The 17,558-nt window shown below is 37.2% G+C and overlaps 1 protein-coding gene across 3 annotated transcripts; it reads right to left on the reverse strand.

Annotated features, from left to right (window-relative positions):
* Positions 1–1,339: 1,339 nt before the first annotated feature.
* Positions 1,340–5,455, reverse strand: SMIM15 (small integral membrane protein 15). 3 transcript variants are annotated; one of them, XM_020289987.2, is made up of 3 exons: positions 5,393–5,455; positions 3,647–3,779; positions 1,340–2,870 (listed from the first exon to the last, which is right to left on the reverse strand). In XM_020289987.2, the coding sequence occupies exon 3, from the start codon at positions 2,846–2,848 to the stop codon at positions 2,624–2,626; it is 225 nt and encodes a 74-aa protein (XP_020145576.1). In that variant the 5' UTR covers positions 2,849–2,870; positions 3,647–3,779; positions 5,393–5,455; the 3' UTR covers positions 1,340–2,623. The 3 variants fall into 3 exon arrangements, with proteins under 3 accessions (XP_020145576.1, XP_075864161.1, XP_012631086.1); XM_076008046.1 differs by lacking the exon at positions 5,393–5,455 and adding an exon at positions 5,170–5,386 and having other exon boundaries at positions 3,647–3,774; XM_012775632.3 differs by lacking the exon at positions 5,393–5,455 and adding an exon at positions 5,170–5,386.
* Between the last annotated feature and the right edge of the window lie 12,103 nt (positions 5,456–17,558).

The raw sequence follows: 17,558 nt of genomic DNA on the forward strand, positions 1-17,558 counted from the left end.
ATCAGATGTTTGATACTTAATAACACAATATAACCAGTTGCCAACATAAAAGCAATCATTCCTACACAGGATCAAATTTCCTCCAACTTAGAACCATATAAAATGTAAAGTGTCCCCTGCCTTGTGTAATAAAAGAAAGGAGTGAGGTGCTGTTAATTCTAATCTATTTCAACATTAGGTTTCCAGCTTACAACTTTCCAAGCTTATTTCAAGTTTATTATAAAGAAATAAAAGTAAAAAATTTCCTTATACATCTGATATAGTCATACCATGCTGAAGTTTATCACATGGACACAAGGGCTCAAATTCTGACACATAAACCTCTATTTATTTATTTTTGATAAAATGTTTATTATAAGCAGCCTGAGGACAGGTTCTTTTTCCCCCAAAGCCAACTATGAAAAGGTAATTGATTGTATTTAGTTCTTAGAACACAAGAAACAACATAATAGGCGATTTTTAAAGAAATAGTCTAAAAGTAAATGGGATTCTTTGAACAATAGTACTATTTGTTACACTGAGAGAAGATGGATTTTTCTGAAGATTTCCAAACTCTCACAATATTCTTTATTTTATACTCCTTTTGCCCCCCCCCACACACACACATACACAGACACAAATATAATAAAACTTCGATCTCACATGTATAAAAAGGCTCTATAAATGTTGGGAAAAACTGAAGAAATCAAAAATAGCATATGTCAAATACAAAATTGGCAGGTGTTAAGATTTTAACAGAAATTATAGAAAACAGACTTTTAGTTAAATACCTTTAAATTGCTGCAAGAGAATCAATGAAACCATAGCTTTAATACATAACTGAGAATTATGACTATATCCTTTGCTTCAATACTTTTATTCTAAAATGTGACCATAAGTAAAACATATTTATATATAAATTCTATCTATTAACAGCTTGATTGCAGAAAACCAACCAAACATATTTTAGATACACCTTAACCTAGTTTTTCTTAAACTGGGCTCTAGGACTCATTGGGGCTAGTAGTTCTATACAAGCATTTTTTTTTTAAGTTTTAATTTCAAGGATAATATAAACAGTTATATCCTAAGTCACCTGAATAACCAACTCATAACTAAGCACCGAATTATTTCAGTGCCTACAGTTGCAACATGTTGCTCACACTGGCACCAAGTAGGAACTGACAAATAAAATAATAGCATTGTGTTTTATTCTCAGGGGTCCTTAGGTTCTCAAATTTGAGAAACACTATCCTAAACTTTTACAAGTATGCTTAGCTATAACTGAAATGCTAACTTGCCTAACATATCTAACTTAAATTGTTACCCTCTCCAAAAAGAAAACCAAAAACTCAAGACCTCTTTACAAAAAAGTATGAAATTTATTTCAATATCTAGTTTCATTTTTAAATTAGAGCTGTTGGACAATTTTTATAATTTAATATTCATTATCAGAAGTGCAGAAAACATTAAGCTATTAAATACTGAGTGAATAAAATTATTGGATCATGCATTTATAAACGTCATGTTTAATAGTGAAAAGTTCCAGTTATATTACTTGACAGAAACATAGCACATTCTCATTGACATAATTTTATCCTCTTCACCAAATTACTATGCCCAACAAAATGTTTCCAAATTTTAAGCCTTTCCTTACTGTTACTCTTTAAGAGTTCTTCAAAAGAAATGTGAAATTTTAATTTTCCCTTTGAACCTGTTTGACCAAAAAATATTGAACATCACTACCATATAAGTTAAAACAAAGAATGGAATAAAAAACAAAAGTGTATATATAATAAGCAAATTGTAGACATTTTAAGTATTACACAGTTCTACTTAACACAAGAACAAACTGGTTCCAAGGTACTACAGTGTTTGGCATTTTTATTGCAAGCTATAAATCATAGTATTACTTTTCTCAAGTCATCTATAAGAAAATGGCTGTGCTCACTAAGTACAAAAACTGTTATATCCAGTAGGTGGTATTATACATAGTCAAGATAAGAGAATTCTTTATAAAATTAGATTTAAAAAATGCAGAATGTCTTGCTAATTAACCAGTTGTCTCAACAGCTAATATCAGAAAAATGCAGAAAATAGAAATACTCATTGATTAAATATTATTTTGCTTTGAGAAAGCCAAAAATGATTCTAAGAAATAAGCAATAATGATAAAAGATGTGATTAATATACTGTATCTCTTTTAAGCCAAACCATACTTTTCACCTCAGCGAGTTCATTTCTGGCTTTTACATTCTTAATTTCCTTTGTCCAGTAAAGGACCCCATTTTAAATAGCTTATTTGAAAAGTTCATAATCTAAAGTCATTTTCCTCCACAGGATGTTTTCATTTCAGCATGTAAACTGCCAAATGGCAAATGACTAAGTCAGTTATAAAGAATTTGTACCATAGTAAAAGCCAATTTATAATAACTGTCAATAGATACCAACAAAAATTTCTATACCCAAGCTTAAAAGTAACTACAGTATTGAGGTCAGAATTAGCATGATTCTTCCATTTGGTCAAATTTCCTTTACTAAATAATACTGTCAAGAAATACAAAAAAGAAACCTTAGTGAGTCCTTTCAAAGCTACATAATTTTTCAAATGATTTTCCTCTGGTTGGAGAGCCTGTTTATTCCTTCAATCCTTTTTTAGTCGTTTAGCTTTTGCAATATTTTCTTGACGTTTTTGTTTCTTCTTTTGCTCCTTCTCCCTGGCCTCAATCATCTTGGCCAACTTCCAAGACAGTACAGCACTTGCTAGGAACAGTGGAGTTAGGGCCAAAATAACTGTTGTAAGGAAGCCATATGGGTCCTTTGCAGCCCACTCCACAACATACTCAGCCCAAGCCTTAATATCAAACATCTTCGTAGCAGTCTTAGGAAAACTAGGGGAGGAGTACAGAAGAAATAAACAGGAGAAAGACTATGTGGTTAATCAAATTTTGAAAAAGTTTCATCATACACCCAGTTAATTCAGAATTCCATTATCATTCATTTGCTTGTTTTGTTAAAAAGTACTAATTAGTATTATTTTAATAAGTACTAATATCTCCAGTTAGGAAAAAATAATTCAACTAAGACAACCAGAGTAATGACACTTAAAAGAGATAAAGTTATAGAAGATCAAAGTAAAAACCACATGACTCTGTCACAAGGACTATACATTCTCACATGCATCCTATGAATATTCAACAAACTTCAGCAGCAGACTTTTATAAGAATCTTGAATTTTCCACACTCATTCAGGAAATAGCTGAATCTTGTTTGTCATTTTTTCACATATCCTTAGTACTACTAAGTACTAATTAACAAAAGTACAAACCATCAAATTTGGTGTTTAAAAAAAAGTAATGTGCTGTTTTATGCTCCTTCAACTTTGATGACTGCTGTTGGAATAAACATAATTTAATAAATAAGAAAAGTAGTCATAACAGGTGCCATGCATTTTGTTCCTTTCTGAGTGTAAGGGAAGGCCGGACATCTAGCAAATGATGGTGTGTACTTGAGTGACATTTTCTATTTTGCCCCAGAGGATTTTCTACCTTTCAGGTTGTGTCAACCTCTACTCAAAGTAAAATATTAGAATACTTGGATAGGGAATCAGTGTACATACAGCTACTTACAATTTCAGCTGCCATTAAAAAAATCATTTATCATTTACCTTACGTTTGAGTTGTGATCTCTTAACTTTGTCCTGGTATTATTAATGAGTCAATCACAATTCTAGATCACCCTTGATTGTCTGTCGTCTTGAGTTCTACCATGCACTTCTGAGAAAAGGTTTAAATTCTATACTGTGGGTGAGTTGGAAAGGATAAAAGAAAAAAAACTTTAGTCACAACTTACAGGATAATATCCTAAAACTTTAATTGAAAAATCTCTATATTGTATATATGCATCCTATATGGCATGTAAAATTAACCTGTCAATTATAGGCATTTATATCTATTTCTTCTTAATTTAAGTTTAACATAATTGTTGATCTTCTGTAAGAAAATCCTAATTACTGGAAATCAAGTATTTTACTAATTTATTTCAATAATAAAATTATTTTTAAATTTGTTGGCATATAAAAGACAAGTTGGAGGCCGGGCATGGTGGCTCATGCTTGTAATCCTAGCACTTTGGGAGGCCAAGGCGAGTGGATCGTTTGAGCCCAGGAGTTCCAGACCAGCCTGGGCAACATAGTGAGACCCACTGCCCCTCAATATCTCTACAAAAATTTTTTTTCATTAGCCAAGCATGCTGGATGGAGCATGCCTGTAGTCGTAGCTACTGGGGAGGCTGAGAAGGATCACTTGACCCCAGGAGTTTGAGGCTACAATGAACTATGATCTGGGCCACTGGACCCCAGGCTGGTGACACACCAAAACTCTGTATCTAAAAAAATAAATAAAAAATACAAAATTAAAGACCAATTGGCTCACTGATGTTATGCAACATGTCCATTCCTAATCTTGAACTTTTTATAAAATGTTGCTATTCATTCATTAAATTAGGTACATTCTTACAAAATCGAACACCTGGCCTTGCTCTTTACAAATTTTACCTATTATACAATTCGTGTCCTTTATATAAAAAAAAATCAGGAGACAACGTTTTTGGCTAAAACAATCATTTCCAATCCCAACACTTCAAGAAAACTGCCACTGTTTTGATGTCTTTCTACGGCTTCTTCATATTATCAACTAAAGTCATGTCTCTACTTGCAACTGAAGACACATGAAAATGCCTAAAACGTTAAATATCCTAGTCCCCATCTTCATACGCCCTAGCCCACACAGTCAGAACTAGGTTCTACTGAGACTGATCGCTCTTCAGCATCTCCACCTCAGTAATGAATAAACTATGCAAGTTTCAGAGAAAAGCAAAAGAACTTTGCAGTAGAGAGGGAATCAAGAACCTGATTTATGGCAAAGTTTTAGCCATTAACACAAAGATTTATCGGCCACGGGCCACGCAACTTCCCACACCTCAACTTCGGACCCAAAGGTCCACGCCTGCCACGGTTCCAGTTATAAATACTAATCCTCCGCCCAAAGGGGGTCGACCGGACTCGATCTCCCGACCAGACCTCCGTGGTGCCTGAAGCTGCAACTGCTGGCACTTTACGGCCATCGGCACTTTCTCCTTTGTCTTCCTCTTCTTTATGTTTTCCCCCCTTGCTCACTCTTCCTTCCTTACCCCAACACGGCCGCTGGCCCACGGGAACCGTGTTCGCCCTGCCCCTCGGCCTTGGCAAGCGCGGGCCCCTCCGCAGAGCCAAAGTTTCCAGGGAAAATGGGGTCGGCACCGCCACACCTTGCGCCGCGGCCGCCTGGTCTAGGCACAGGGACAAAACCACCCCGGCTGCTGCCGCTAGCCTCCCGTACGTCGCGCCAGGGACTCAGACCCACTCCCAACTCACCGCCAGGCCGGAAGCAGGAAGGCGGAAGCCGCGGTCTTCACGTCCCGCCCACAGGCCGGCCCTAGCCTCCAGCCCGGCGTGAGGAAGTCGAGGGGGCAGTTTCCGGCTGCGCCATTGTTGTGTGGGTTCAGGGGCCTCGACTTCGAGGACGCCCCAGGGTGGGGGTGGGGCAGCGTCGAGATTTCCAGGGAGCGGCAGGTGAGGCCGCGCGGGCCGGGCGGCGGCCCCGGGCTCTCTTCCAGGCCAGAGCCCGAGGCCGTCCACTTTCGGGCAACGAAGGGGTGGGCGAGGAGGCGTGGGGCGGCCTCAGGCTCCTAGGAGCAGGTCCGAAACTATTGGGGTCTTCTGCCTTCATCCCCGGGGTCGGTCGGGAAGCAGCACCCCTCCCTCCTGAAGCCGGACAGTTGGCCCTGGGTGGGTGAGGTCGACTAACACCAAAGAGTGGTGGCAAGAAAGGAGATGGTCCTGACAAACCGCCCAAAGTCAAGGTGAGGGTCGCCCAACGACCCTTGAAGGATCCTGCGAGTTCTTCATGGTTCCCATCCCACCGCATGCCTCTCTCTTCTGGCTGGACAATAGTTAAATCCTCACGTAAAGGTGACAAGCAGCTGGGCCCTGACGGAGTCACTGAACCTTGTTACTAAGGAGAAATGTAACCATGCTGTGTGAAAAAGGATTTTTTGTTGTTGTTTGTTTTTAACTTAAGAACCTAACTCATTTCACAAAAGAATGATCAGTACTTGCCCAAAGTAAACTTGATAAATAATTAAACTGTCAGGGCATAGAGTTCCCATAGAAGTACTTGTTCTTTCAATACTCAAATAAAGGGATGCAAAAGTCAACAAGCAGAAATGGTGAGTTAATGTTGTCTTCTAATTTACAGGAACTGAAAGATTAGCTCTGGTTTGGTTGGTGACCAAATTTTGTGATTGCTTGCACAGAACTAGTCAAACTCTGTTTGACTACCTCTGGCAAATGTTGCAAGACCTCTTCTCTGTTGTGTGCCAAATAAAGCAGGTTTTTAATTCTCGAAAGACTATAGAATGTTCTCTTTGAGAAGCAAGCTGCGACATGTATAACGAGTTTAGGTATAACAACAATAACTATTATTTACCAGGGAACAGGCTTTTGGCAGATAATCTGACAATCTAAAATATTGTTCCTTGGGCATATGTTAATGTTGGTATGTTGTATTACCGGCACTTGTTTTCTTATTTTTATTTTAAAACCTGGATGGTAGTTTCAGAGCCTATGCTACTCAAACCTAGCCTGTACTTGTAGGCAGAAAAAGCAGACTCAGTCACTGGATTTTGTGCACTTTACTTGCTAGAGTTAACTGACTTTTTAAAATTGGCCCAAATTGTGACTCTAGAATGGGGTCAGAATTTATTAACATCCCTCACTCCAGATGCCGATGTGTGTGTGTTGTTTTTTAATCACAGATAGTTTTCCCAATTACTACCTGCCAGTAGTTGCTCTCTTGCATCCCTGGTTAAAAGCACAGGGGCGGGCATATAAGGAGGAAGCCTAGACTATGTCTTTACAATCTAGTTTTGCTGATCTAGCTTATAGTTACAGGGCAGGCTGCAAGCCCAGGAATAGCATAGGAGTTGCCACAGCTGAGTTCCTTACTGCAATTTGCATTGCCTTAAGGAAGGGTGGTGTCAAAATTCGGTCAGATACTTTGGACTATTTGCTGTAGGGAGGAGTCTTAGCTTGTGTGTTGAGAGTCACAGCTTTTGTACTGATAAGTATCTGATGAATCATTCAGAGCCTGTTTCCTCAAAGCATGCCAGTTCTCTAGTGCCCTTTCAGCTTTAAGATCTGTAAATTGGACTGGATTTCGTCATTTTTCTGACTTGTGCTTCATAAATAGCATAGTAAGATATTTAGTAGAAAATCACTGCCAGTTTCGTTATAGTTCTTTATTTGAAAAGATCTTATCCTTAATTAGGTTTTTATTCTCTCTCAAATGTCTGTCAGAATACTAGTTTAGAATAACAAGGAAATAATGTCTGTTTTATTTACTCTTAAGAAATAAGATTTTATTATTCATTTAACTTTAACCAAATTAAGCAAACCTTACCGTATTAAGTAGGGTCAGCCTTTTTATTAAGATTAATTCCTGTAGCATGTTATACCACCAGCCTGATCAGCACTAGCGTACTCTATTGCAATTACATTTTGTAAATGGAGCCTGATAAGATTCTAAGGTTTTTTTCCTCTTGAAAAGGGAAGCCCTTGCAGTCTTATGTCATTTTTTTGACTGAAAAGTCTTTTTCCCATGATTGGTACAAAGTTACATTTCATTCTAACCCGTGTCAAAATTGTGATGAATAAAACCTGGATAAGATTCAGATAATATTATTATAAGCTAATATAATTTAATAATAAGTTAGTCTTGGCTAAAAGATTTTGAGAGCTCTCTCAGCTGCAAATGTGGTTATTTCCCTGCAATAATTCTTCACATATTTGCCTTTGATGGAATTGGCTTCTCTAAGTTTTATTTTGTGAGATTTTTTTTTCCTTCCATTGAAACACAATGCAAATATATGTCTTAATGGGCACATTTGTGTGATTTTTAAAAGCCATCAGATTTTAATGGTAGATATTTGAAGGATCATACTAAAGAATAATAATTTTTTAAAAGCTATTTATTAAGTACTTAATATGGACAAAGTGCTTTGCATCTACTGTCACTTATCCTGAGACTAAACAACCCCATAGGATTGTATTCATATACCCGTTTTACAGATAAGGAACCAGAAACATTAAAAGTAGAGCAGGATTTTAAATACATCTGTCCAAAATCCTTGCTCTTTTTTAATGTCCAAAGACTTGACAAAAAAATGCTGATTTCATAATATGAAAGTATGTTTTGTGATACTATAATTGTTAACTAATAATAACTGATATCTCCCTTTACTTCAAAATTGCCTATTGCCCAGGTGGTGGCAGCATATTTCAAAGAGCTAGTGTGCTGGGGAAGGTTTTTCTCCAACCTTACCAATTGATTTGCTTCTTTATCCTACATACGTGACCTATCAGCCTCTTACTATTGAGTTCTTGCACTGGTATTAGAGGAGCCTGTCAATGGTTCATCTTGTGGTTGGTATGAATGGGTCATACTCTTATCAGTTTCCTTTCGGCCTGTTTTATCTACAAAGGATCACCAAATTATTTTCTAGAAAACTTATTGAGGTCTTACCAGTAAAACAAATTTTTTTCAAGTATTTTTTTTAAACCACTATTAAATGTTATTTGGCAGAAACACCTCCTAAACTAAATATTATTAGCTAACATTAGGAAAAATGCTTGTTTAAATTAGAAAACATACTTCTTAAACTTGAGAAATAACACCAATTAAGGAGGCATTGAAAAGCACTTAAAGGATAGAATTAGTCTTTAAAATAAGAACGAGAAGATTCAGTAGGAAGCAGTGCTAGGTTATATAATTCAGAAGGAATGCACGTAAATATATAGCAGAATAACTCATTAAACCTTCTTTAGCCAAAAATTGCTTGGAACATTCTGTTCACATCTTTACAAGATTGCTCCTTCCTCTTAGGTTTCAAATCAAGTGCTACCTGTCAAAAAAGTCCTCTCCACCCATATCACTTTTATTTTTTTTCATAACTCACCCTTCTCTCAGTCTGAGATCTTACTTGTTTACTGGTTTATTATCTGTTTTCCCCACCAAAATGTAAGCTATATGAGATTATTTACCCCAGTATCTAGAACATTGGGATTTTTCTTGGGGTTTTTTGTTGTTTGTTTTTGTTTGTTTGAGACAGGGTCTCACTCTGTCACTCAGGCTGAAGTGCAGTGGTATGATCATGGCTTACTGCATCCTCGAACTCCTGGGCTCAAGCAACCCTCCCGCATCACTCTCACAAGTAGCTAGGACTACAGGCATGCACCCACCATACCTGGCTAATGTTGGCTTTTTTTATTTTTTGTAGAGATAGGGTCTCCCTATGTTGCCCTAGCTAGTCTCAAACTCCTGAACTCAAGCAGTCCTCCTGCCTTGGCCTTCCAAAGTGCTGTGATTATAAGTGTGAGCCAGCATGCCTGACCTAGAACATTGTTTTAAATAATTGATTTCAAGATATAACATTGGTACTTATAAATAAAACCATGTTTAAACAATTCATGAAATAATTTAAATCCTGGGTATTTGTGAAGCTCATAATAAAGTACTAAACTGTTGGAGTATGTTTTCAAAGTGATAAGAGATGCCCCAGTATAAAGAGGTATAGGGATTAATAAATGAAAATTTGGGGAAAAGTTAAAATAATTTTGGTTATCTTGTTAAGATAGACTAAAGAAGACTAGTTGCTTAATGATTGCCAAGTATGTAAAAGGAAAGTAGTGATTCATTGTTTCCATTGATAAGATAAATTAGTCCTAGACTGTAGGTGCTAAGATTTAAGATAAGAACAAACTAGAGTAGAGATCTAAATAGAGATCTTTGAAAATGGGATAACGATCTATGTAGACTAGATGCCCTGTGTAGATATTTTCCAGCCTTATGATTCAAAATATAGACTGTAGGAGAAATACTTAAGATTAGATAGCAGGTGCTTTTCTTGATTATTCCTTGCTGCACATAGCCATTTCCATATATTTTAGAACCAATTCAATGTGTTTTTTGAGCACAGTCAATACAGGTGATTATATATTGCTGTTTTGGATAGTTTATAGAATTTTGTTCACATAATACTGAGAATTGGGTGTCTGCTTTTTTAACACTAAAACTGTTTACATTTACAATGCTTAATCTCCAGAATGCCCTATACATGCCCATGCTGCAAACTAATCTTCTATGGTAAGAATCCACTGTTTTGGAGGAGTAAAATGTCTAGGAAATCCCTCTGAAGCCTTAGGTTACAGTTCTGTTAAAGTTGTGAGAGACCCTAAGCTTTCTTGCTGAATGTAGAGGTTCAAATATTAGGCCTTTTTGTCAAGTAACCTTTTATTTCAGTGCTGGTTTCTCCTAGCCATTGAGTTAAGACTTTCCCTTTGGGAAAACTAGTCCATGTGTAAGAAGCCTTCAGTGTAAAATTTTGTATTGCAAAAGCATCTGCTAGCACCATCACCTTCACCAAGTAGCATTTTAATTTGAGCCTTCTGCTTTCACCTAAGCAAGCTATTTGAAGTAACCATGTAACATTTTTTAATTGCATTTTGCTATATGACGTTGGCAGGGACATTCATTGTCCTCTGGGTTATTCAGTGCTGTATATAAAGTCCCATGTAAGATATTTTAGAATGTGATTCTAAGAAAAGTCTTGGAAGTCACTTTTTGATCTTGAGTGTTGTCTCTCTTTGATTTGACTGTCAGGAAGCTCAAGAGCCAAATCTGAAATTCATGTTTAATATTCATCCTAACCTGTATACTTGCATTTTTTTAAAATATATTTTTCCTAGAACACATATCCTGTATCATTATTGTATGTTTTCATACAGTAACAAATCTTTAAATCCTTTGTGAAATAAGATGAGATAAACGTTGCTTGTAGATAGTGTTTGGATCTCAGAACTTTATAGAGACCCCTGATAAGTAACAAGTAGTTATTGGGTGGTAAAGTTCTTTCAATGTTCCTAATTTTTATGTTTACTTTTAAATCTTATAATCATTAAGAAACATTAGTTCCATTCAGAACTATGGAACATAGAAAATTATTTAGAATTGCATCCCAAAGTCTAATTCTAAAAACTAGTTTGTGTCTTTAGTAGCCCTCAAAATGTAATGTGTATGTTTGGAATCTAGTTTAAAAAGTGAACAAAAATTTACTGGTGCCAGGCTATAAATATAGATTCCTAAATCATCACAGACATATCCTGGTCCCTCAGTTAAAGACATCCTGGTCCCAAATTCTTAAATTGCTTTTGCTGAATTCACAGTTTATGTTTTTAGGTTTCCTGCCTTAAAGTCAGGGAGTGAAACTGTCTGAAATTCAAAAACTTCATTCTGATTCATATATATCCTCTTGAAGTAATAAGTCACAGTGGTGAGTATATTGAGTTCCTGGAGGCTTTGAATTTGTAGTTTTCCTAAATTTTTAGATTTGCCCTTATGAACTAATTTTCTTTTCTTTTTTTATTTCAGCATATTATGGTTCATATTATGGAGGTACAAATGTTTAGGTTATGTGTGTTGCCTTCTCCCCCCCCCCTTCTCCCCCTCCCCAAGTCAGAGCTTCAAGCGTGTCCATCCCCCAGATGGTGCACATCACACTCACAATGTATGTATATACCCATCCCCTCCTCCCCCCTCCCATCTGCCCAACACCTGATAAATGTTATTCTTCTATGTCCACTTAGGTATTAATCAGTGAAACCAATTTGCTGGTGAATACATGTGGTGCTTATTTTTTCATTCTTGAGATACTTCACTTAGTAGAATGGGTTCCAGCTCTATCCAGGAAAATACAAGAGGTGCTAGATTACCATTGTTTCTTATAGCTGAGTAGTACTCCATGGTATACATATACCACATTTTATTAATCCACTCATGTATTGATGGGCACTTGGGTTGTTTCCACATCTTTGCAATTGTGAATTGTGCTGCTATAAACATTCGAATGCAGATGTCTTTTTTATAGAATGTCTTTTGTTCTTTTGGGTAGATGCCCAGTAATGGGATTGCTGGATCAAATGGTAGATCTACTTGTATCTCTTTAAGGTATCTCCATATTACTTTCCACAGAGGTTGTACGAGTTTGCAGTCCCACCAGCAGTGTAGGAGTGTTCCTGTCTCTCCACATCCATGCCAACATTTATTGTTTTGGGACTTTTTGACAAAGGCCATTCTCAGTGGAGATAAGTGATATCTCACTGTGGTTTTCATTTGCATTTCCCTGATGATTAGAGATGTGATCAACTAATTTTCTACTCTCTGAAATAAGCAGATGATAGTAATAACCTACCTTCAGACATAAAGTTGTACCAGTGTTCTCTTGAGATTCTTTTATCTCTAGGTTTTAATATTCCATGATTGGACTATACTGTAGTTGTGGAGTTATATAGTTAATATGAGTATATAAGAATCTGATTTAATCTCTAGTTCTAGGTTCATATTTGATCTTATGTGGACCAAGAAAAACATTTAATATTTCTTTATATTCATAAAATAGTATTGATAATACCTGTTTTTTGTAACACTAATTTATGAGTAAATATGTAGCTTCCTTTTTATAATAAAAAGGATGTATTCCGTAGAATTCATTTATAAGTTGATTGTTGGGAGCTTACACAGATTCTCATGGAATTAATGTTATAAATAGTGGTTAAAGTTCCTCGTTTAGCCTGTAAATACATATTTAACACATAGCCTAAATGGAAAGAGTGCTTTTGCATAAAAATGGTAGAAGATAATTTTTAAATAGTAAATTTTATATAATAGTATATTATAATAGTATAATATAATAATAAATTTTAAATTTTTAAAATAGTAAAAATTAAATGAATTTTTGATTGCCTTATACCACAGTAAGATTTTATAAACAGTGATGGAAAATAAATTTGGGTCCTTTTTTTCCCCCGTATAGTTTTATACCCTTAAATGCAGAAATGCTTTGTCAGCACTTTCTGACCATTTTCCCATATATGCAGGGTGGCGTGTCTTATATACAATCCAGGAATCTCTTTGTGTTAGCATCTGTTTTCAAATCTGCTAAACCCTTTTATATCACAAGAAACTAAAGCACCTACATATGGATCTATAGACTATTTATGTGTGTATACAATGCATATGGGATATATTCATGTACATTAATCTGTGTTGTGCCCCTCCCTTTACCCCCTACATTATTATCTGTAAATACAAATTCCTTAGAGAAGCCTAATGATTCTTACCAATCTGGCTCAACCTCCTTATAAATCTTCTACATGATAGAGGATCATCTATTTCAAACCTCTGCAGTTCTAAGAAATGCCTTCTAGTGCTATGGTTGAGAGTGTAGACTCTGGAACAGAACCACCTGGTTTGAATCCCAGCTCTGCCTCTTGCTAGGATCATGCTACTATGAGAATGTACCTAACAGATCTCTAGCTACAGGGAACTTAATTGACCAAAAGCCCCAGTTGCTGTGCTCTGAAATTCATCACCATGCCAAGACCTTGCTTCTCTCACAGATTAGTGACTGAGCGTGACAGAGATACTAAGTCAAGCCTGTTTCTAGGAGACATAAGACTCCTAATAACCAGCTTAGGCTCAAGGACTCCCCCTTGCTTTGCCAAGCCTTCCTTAGGCTACCTGACGGTCTGGGACACGTCTACCCAACCTATTTACCTTGCTCTTACACTTGGGGTAACACTTGCATGGTAGTGTGATAGTCCACCCATTGTTTCCCAGCTACTTCCCCACCTTCTCTCAAAGATGTTTCTGCTAATAAAAATCTTACACTTTTAACCCCACCTTGGCATCTGCTTCTGGGGTGGTAAAATTGGGACAGACCCATCCATTACCTGGCAGACCAAGAAGATGCCACCCTGGTTGGTAATGGGGGCCACTCATAGTCCTTGGCATAAGATTTCAGCTTAATTACTTAATTTTCACCAGTGTTGACCTGGGACAATGTCCCAGTGGAGGGAAGTACTGTGGTAGGTGTAATGGTACAGGTATTTGAAAATAATACCTATGAAGACAGTAGAGTTGGCTGGTTACTGCTAACTTGTATTGAAACACTGCAGGCAGAAAATGAGAAACAACTGTCAACAAACAGTTAATAGCTAAATGTGAGATGTTCTGCGGTAACTTATAAAGAGGCCTTTAGCACCTGTAGTGGAAGGATAGATTCAGTTGAACTGCAGGCCCAAGAGCTAATTATTAAGAGTCACAGAGCTCCGCAGACATTTGAGCATTGATTTAGCCCAGGCAGGTCTGTTACTGTGAAGGTAGAGAAACCTAGGATCCTGAATGTGAGACAGGGTCGTCTGGATGGCTGCCCCTGCAATGCACTCTGGGTCCTCTGTTCTAATTAGCCTGTCTGCTATGCTGGAAGATGCCAACACCTGTTGCCATAAGGCAAGAGTCCTTTCTCCCTCCTCCCTCATCTGCCCTACACAGTCTTTCCCTGGTGCCAAGCCAATAAATAGGGTTAAATCTCAGCATAATCCAACTGGGACATGCTGGCATGTACTAGCAAGAACCAGGGGAGTACCTCTGGGATTGGATTTTTTAAGGGAGTTTGGGTCTGTGGATTAAGATCTGTCATAGTGGGGAGAGCCAAATGAAACACTCTGAAACTGCCTCCTACACTCCTGCCAAAATAGTAAAACAGACACACTGTTGTATCCTGGGAGAATATGATGTATGATGGAGACCAGTGCCACCATTTAAGACCTGAAGTATGGAGGAGTGGTGGTGGTCCCAGTCCTGTATCTTTAATTTGCCAGGCTGGTTCCTAAAGAAGCTAAATGGATCCTGGGCGTGACTATAGACTACTGCTGACTTAACCAAGTGGTAACTCTGACTTCAGCTGCTGTGCTGGACTCTGCTAGAGCAGATCAAAAGGCAGGTACATGGCATGCAATCATTGATTTGGCAAATGCATTTTATTCCATTCCAATTGAAAAAGAGGATCCAAAAAAGTTCAACTTTGTGTAGAACAGACAAAAATATTCATTCAGACTGAGTTTTGCCTCAGGCTGTGTTGACTCTCATAACCTCAGTCAAAATATGAAGAAATCTGGACCATCTCAGTATCCCTCAGAATACCACACCGATCCATTTTATTGACAACATCATACTGATTGGACAAGATGAGCAAGAGATGACTAGTATGCTGAAGGCCTTGGTAAGGTATGTGCATGCCAGAGGATGGGAGATAAATACTGTGAAGATTCAGGAACCAGCTACTTCAGTGAAGTTTTTAAAAGTCCATTCTCAGGGCAGTATCAGAATATCCACTCCAAAGTAAAAGATGAATTGTTGTACTTGCAGCCTCTATCACCAATAATGAAATACAGAACTTGCTAGGCCCCTTTCAGTTGTGGAGGCAACACATTCTACAATGAGGAGTAATGCTCCAGCTCATATATCAAGTGACATAGAAGGGTGCTAGCTTTGAATGGGGCCAGAGCAGGAAAGGGCTCTGTAACTGTTCTGGGCTTCAGTGCAAGTGGCCCTCATGCTTGGATCATATGACCCAGCAGACCCTAGGGTGTCAGTGATGGGAAAAGATGCAATATGGAATTTATGGCAAGTCTAGTGAAAGAATCACATCACAGGCCCCTGGGATTCTGGAGCAAGGTGATACCATCTACAGCAGAGAATTGTATCCCCATTAAGAAACAGCTCTTGGCATGTCACTGGTCCTTCTAGAAATTGAAGGCTTGACAATAGGACATTTAAACCTGCCCATCCTCTCAGTTGCTGAGTGAGTAAATGATTTTCTAACCACGTCATTTCATCAATATTTACTAGTTGACGTTCTGTGAAAGACATTTCCCTTCTCCCTCACTTATTTTTTCATTTACTTAGAATAGACTAATGGATTCTTAGTCAATAGGCCTTATGAAAGTTACTATCATTATTTATTTTGATGTTCTTATTCTCCCAGATTTGACTAATGGGAGCTCCAAAATGTCAATGTCCTTTACTTATATCCTCATCATTTTTGAGCCCTTTCTTACTTTTTGGTACAACAAAATGTTCCAGGCTCATCTTGTACCTTTCCCTCCCCAGCCCTGGAATCAGCCATTCTCCAAGAAGCCTTGCTTCCTTTCCATGGAGAATGGTATTCAGGAACCAAGGTCTGAGTGCCAGGTTTGCTCATTGCTACTGGTGTGTCATTGCTTGTGGTCCCTCTCAGCAGACAGTTACATACACAGGTATCTATCTCTATATTAACCGTGGATTTATAGTGATGTCTTCAATTCCAGTCTAGCACTACTTTCTAGTCTCTCCTTTTCCATTTTTCTAACTCCCTCAACAGAAATAAACCTGGCTGCCATTATCCTCGATATATTTATTTATTCATTTGCTCAAGACTAGAATACAAAGAAAGTAATTTTACAATCACTAACTCATACTACTGTGAAAAGAAAGCTTACTGGATTTTTGGTGACCTGTCTGTTTTCAGTCGTCTTTCAGTTTGGCTGAAGTGCCGTCTTTTAAGTAAGGTTAATAAATTCAAACTTAAGCCCCAAATAACTTTGCCAATGCCATGAGAACTGGATGGCTCAGAGACTCGTTAAAGGACTATAGGGATTCAACAGTCTTTAGGTTACTAGCTTTAATCCTCACATCTACTGTAACTAACAGTGGTTGACATGGAATTGTTTATGTCAGGTAATAGTAGCTGATCGTGGCTTTAACTGCCAGATCTTAAGTGATTATAATAGTGTCACTAAGAATTGCCATCTCAGCTGAAAGAAAGGGCAGATTTTCCCCAATAGTGCTGTTTAATCTTTTAAAAAGCAAACTACAATAGATTGTTCATAAGTCATTTCTGCCCATGCATCAGGTATTTAAAGTACAATTCTCAGTTACATCTTTTTATAACCTTGCATTATGATCATATTCTGTTAAAAATTATATCAGGTTTTGCAAGCTACAAATATTTTTTATCAAATATGTAGGAAATGATTCAAGGAAAAAGATGCTATTAAAAGCAATACTTTGGAAGGCTAGTCCTTTCTCTACACCAAAACCAAATTGATTTTTAGGAGGTGGCATTTGGTTAGGTTATAATTCAGAGTTTGGGATTTTGTATAAATGTGCTGTCAACATCAGGCTTTGAGGGTCCAAGTCATTTGTGCCTTCTTAAGGGTTTGTTTTCACTTTTAGTAGTTTGTGTAGGTTTGCTAAATACCATTAATCAGTTTTAACTTGCATTCTCAGCATTAAATGGTAAGCAATCCAAAGATGAATGGATCCTTTTGTATTACTAGAACCTTTGAGGGAGGCTTAAATTATGGTTATTAACATTCAATGCTGTTCAATACATTGACTTTACCCTCTAAAATGAAAGGGAAACTTAAAATTAATTACTTTCATCAGCTTAATATCAGTATATTAACTTGTATGTTTTACTTGGTATTTTACTTTTAGATTTACTATTACCTGATCTTTACTAAAACTAGATTTTGTGTTGAGTTTTTAAAGTGTCTGGCCTATTTTCTTTGAACTTGTATAACCTGGAAAATGTTAGGGAAA

The sequence above is a fragment of the Microcebus murinus genome, chromosome 11 (assembly GCF_040939455.1).
Source record: "Microcebus murinus isolate Inina chromosome 11, M.murinus_Inina_mat1.0, whole genome shotgun sequence".
NCBI lineage: Eukaryota > Metazoa > Chordata > Mammalia > Primates > Cheirogaleidae > Microcebus > Microcebus murinus.

Coding starts and splice junctions, on each gene's coding strand:
- SMIM15 (XM_020289987.2), bottom strand. CDS start 2,848: ATGTTTGATATTAAGGCTTGGGCTGAGTATGTTGTGGAGTGGGCTGCA.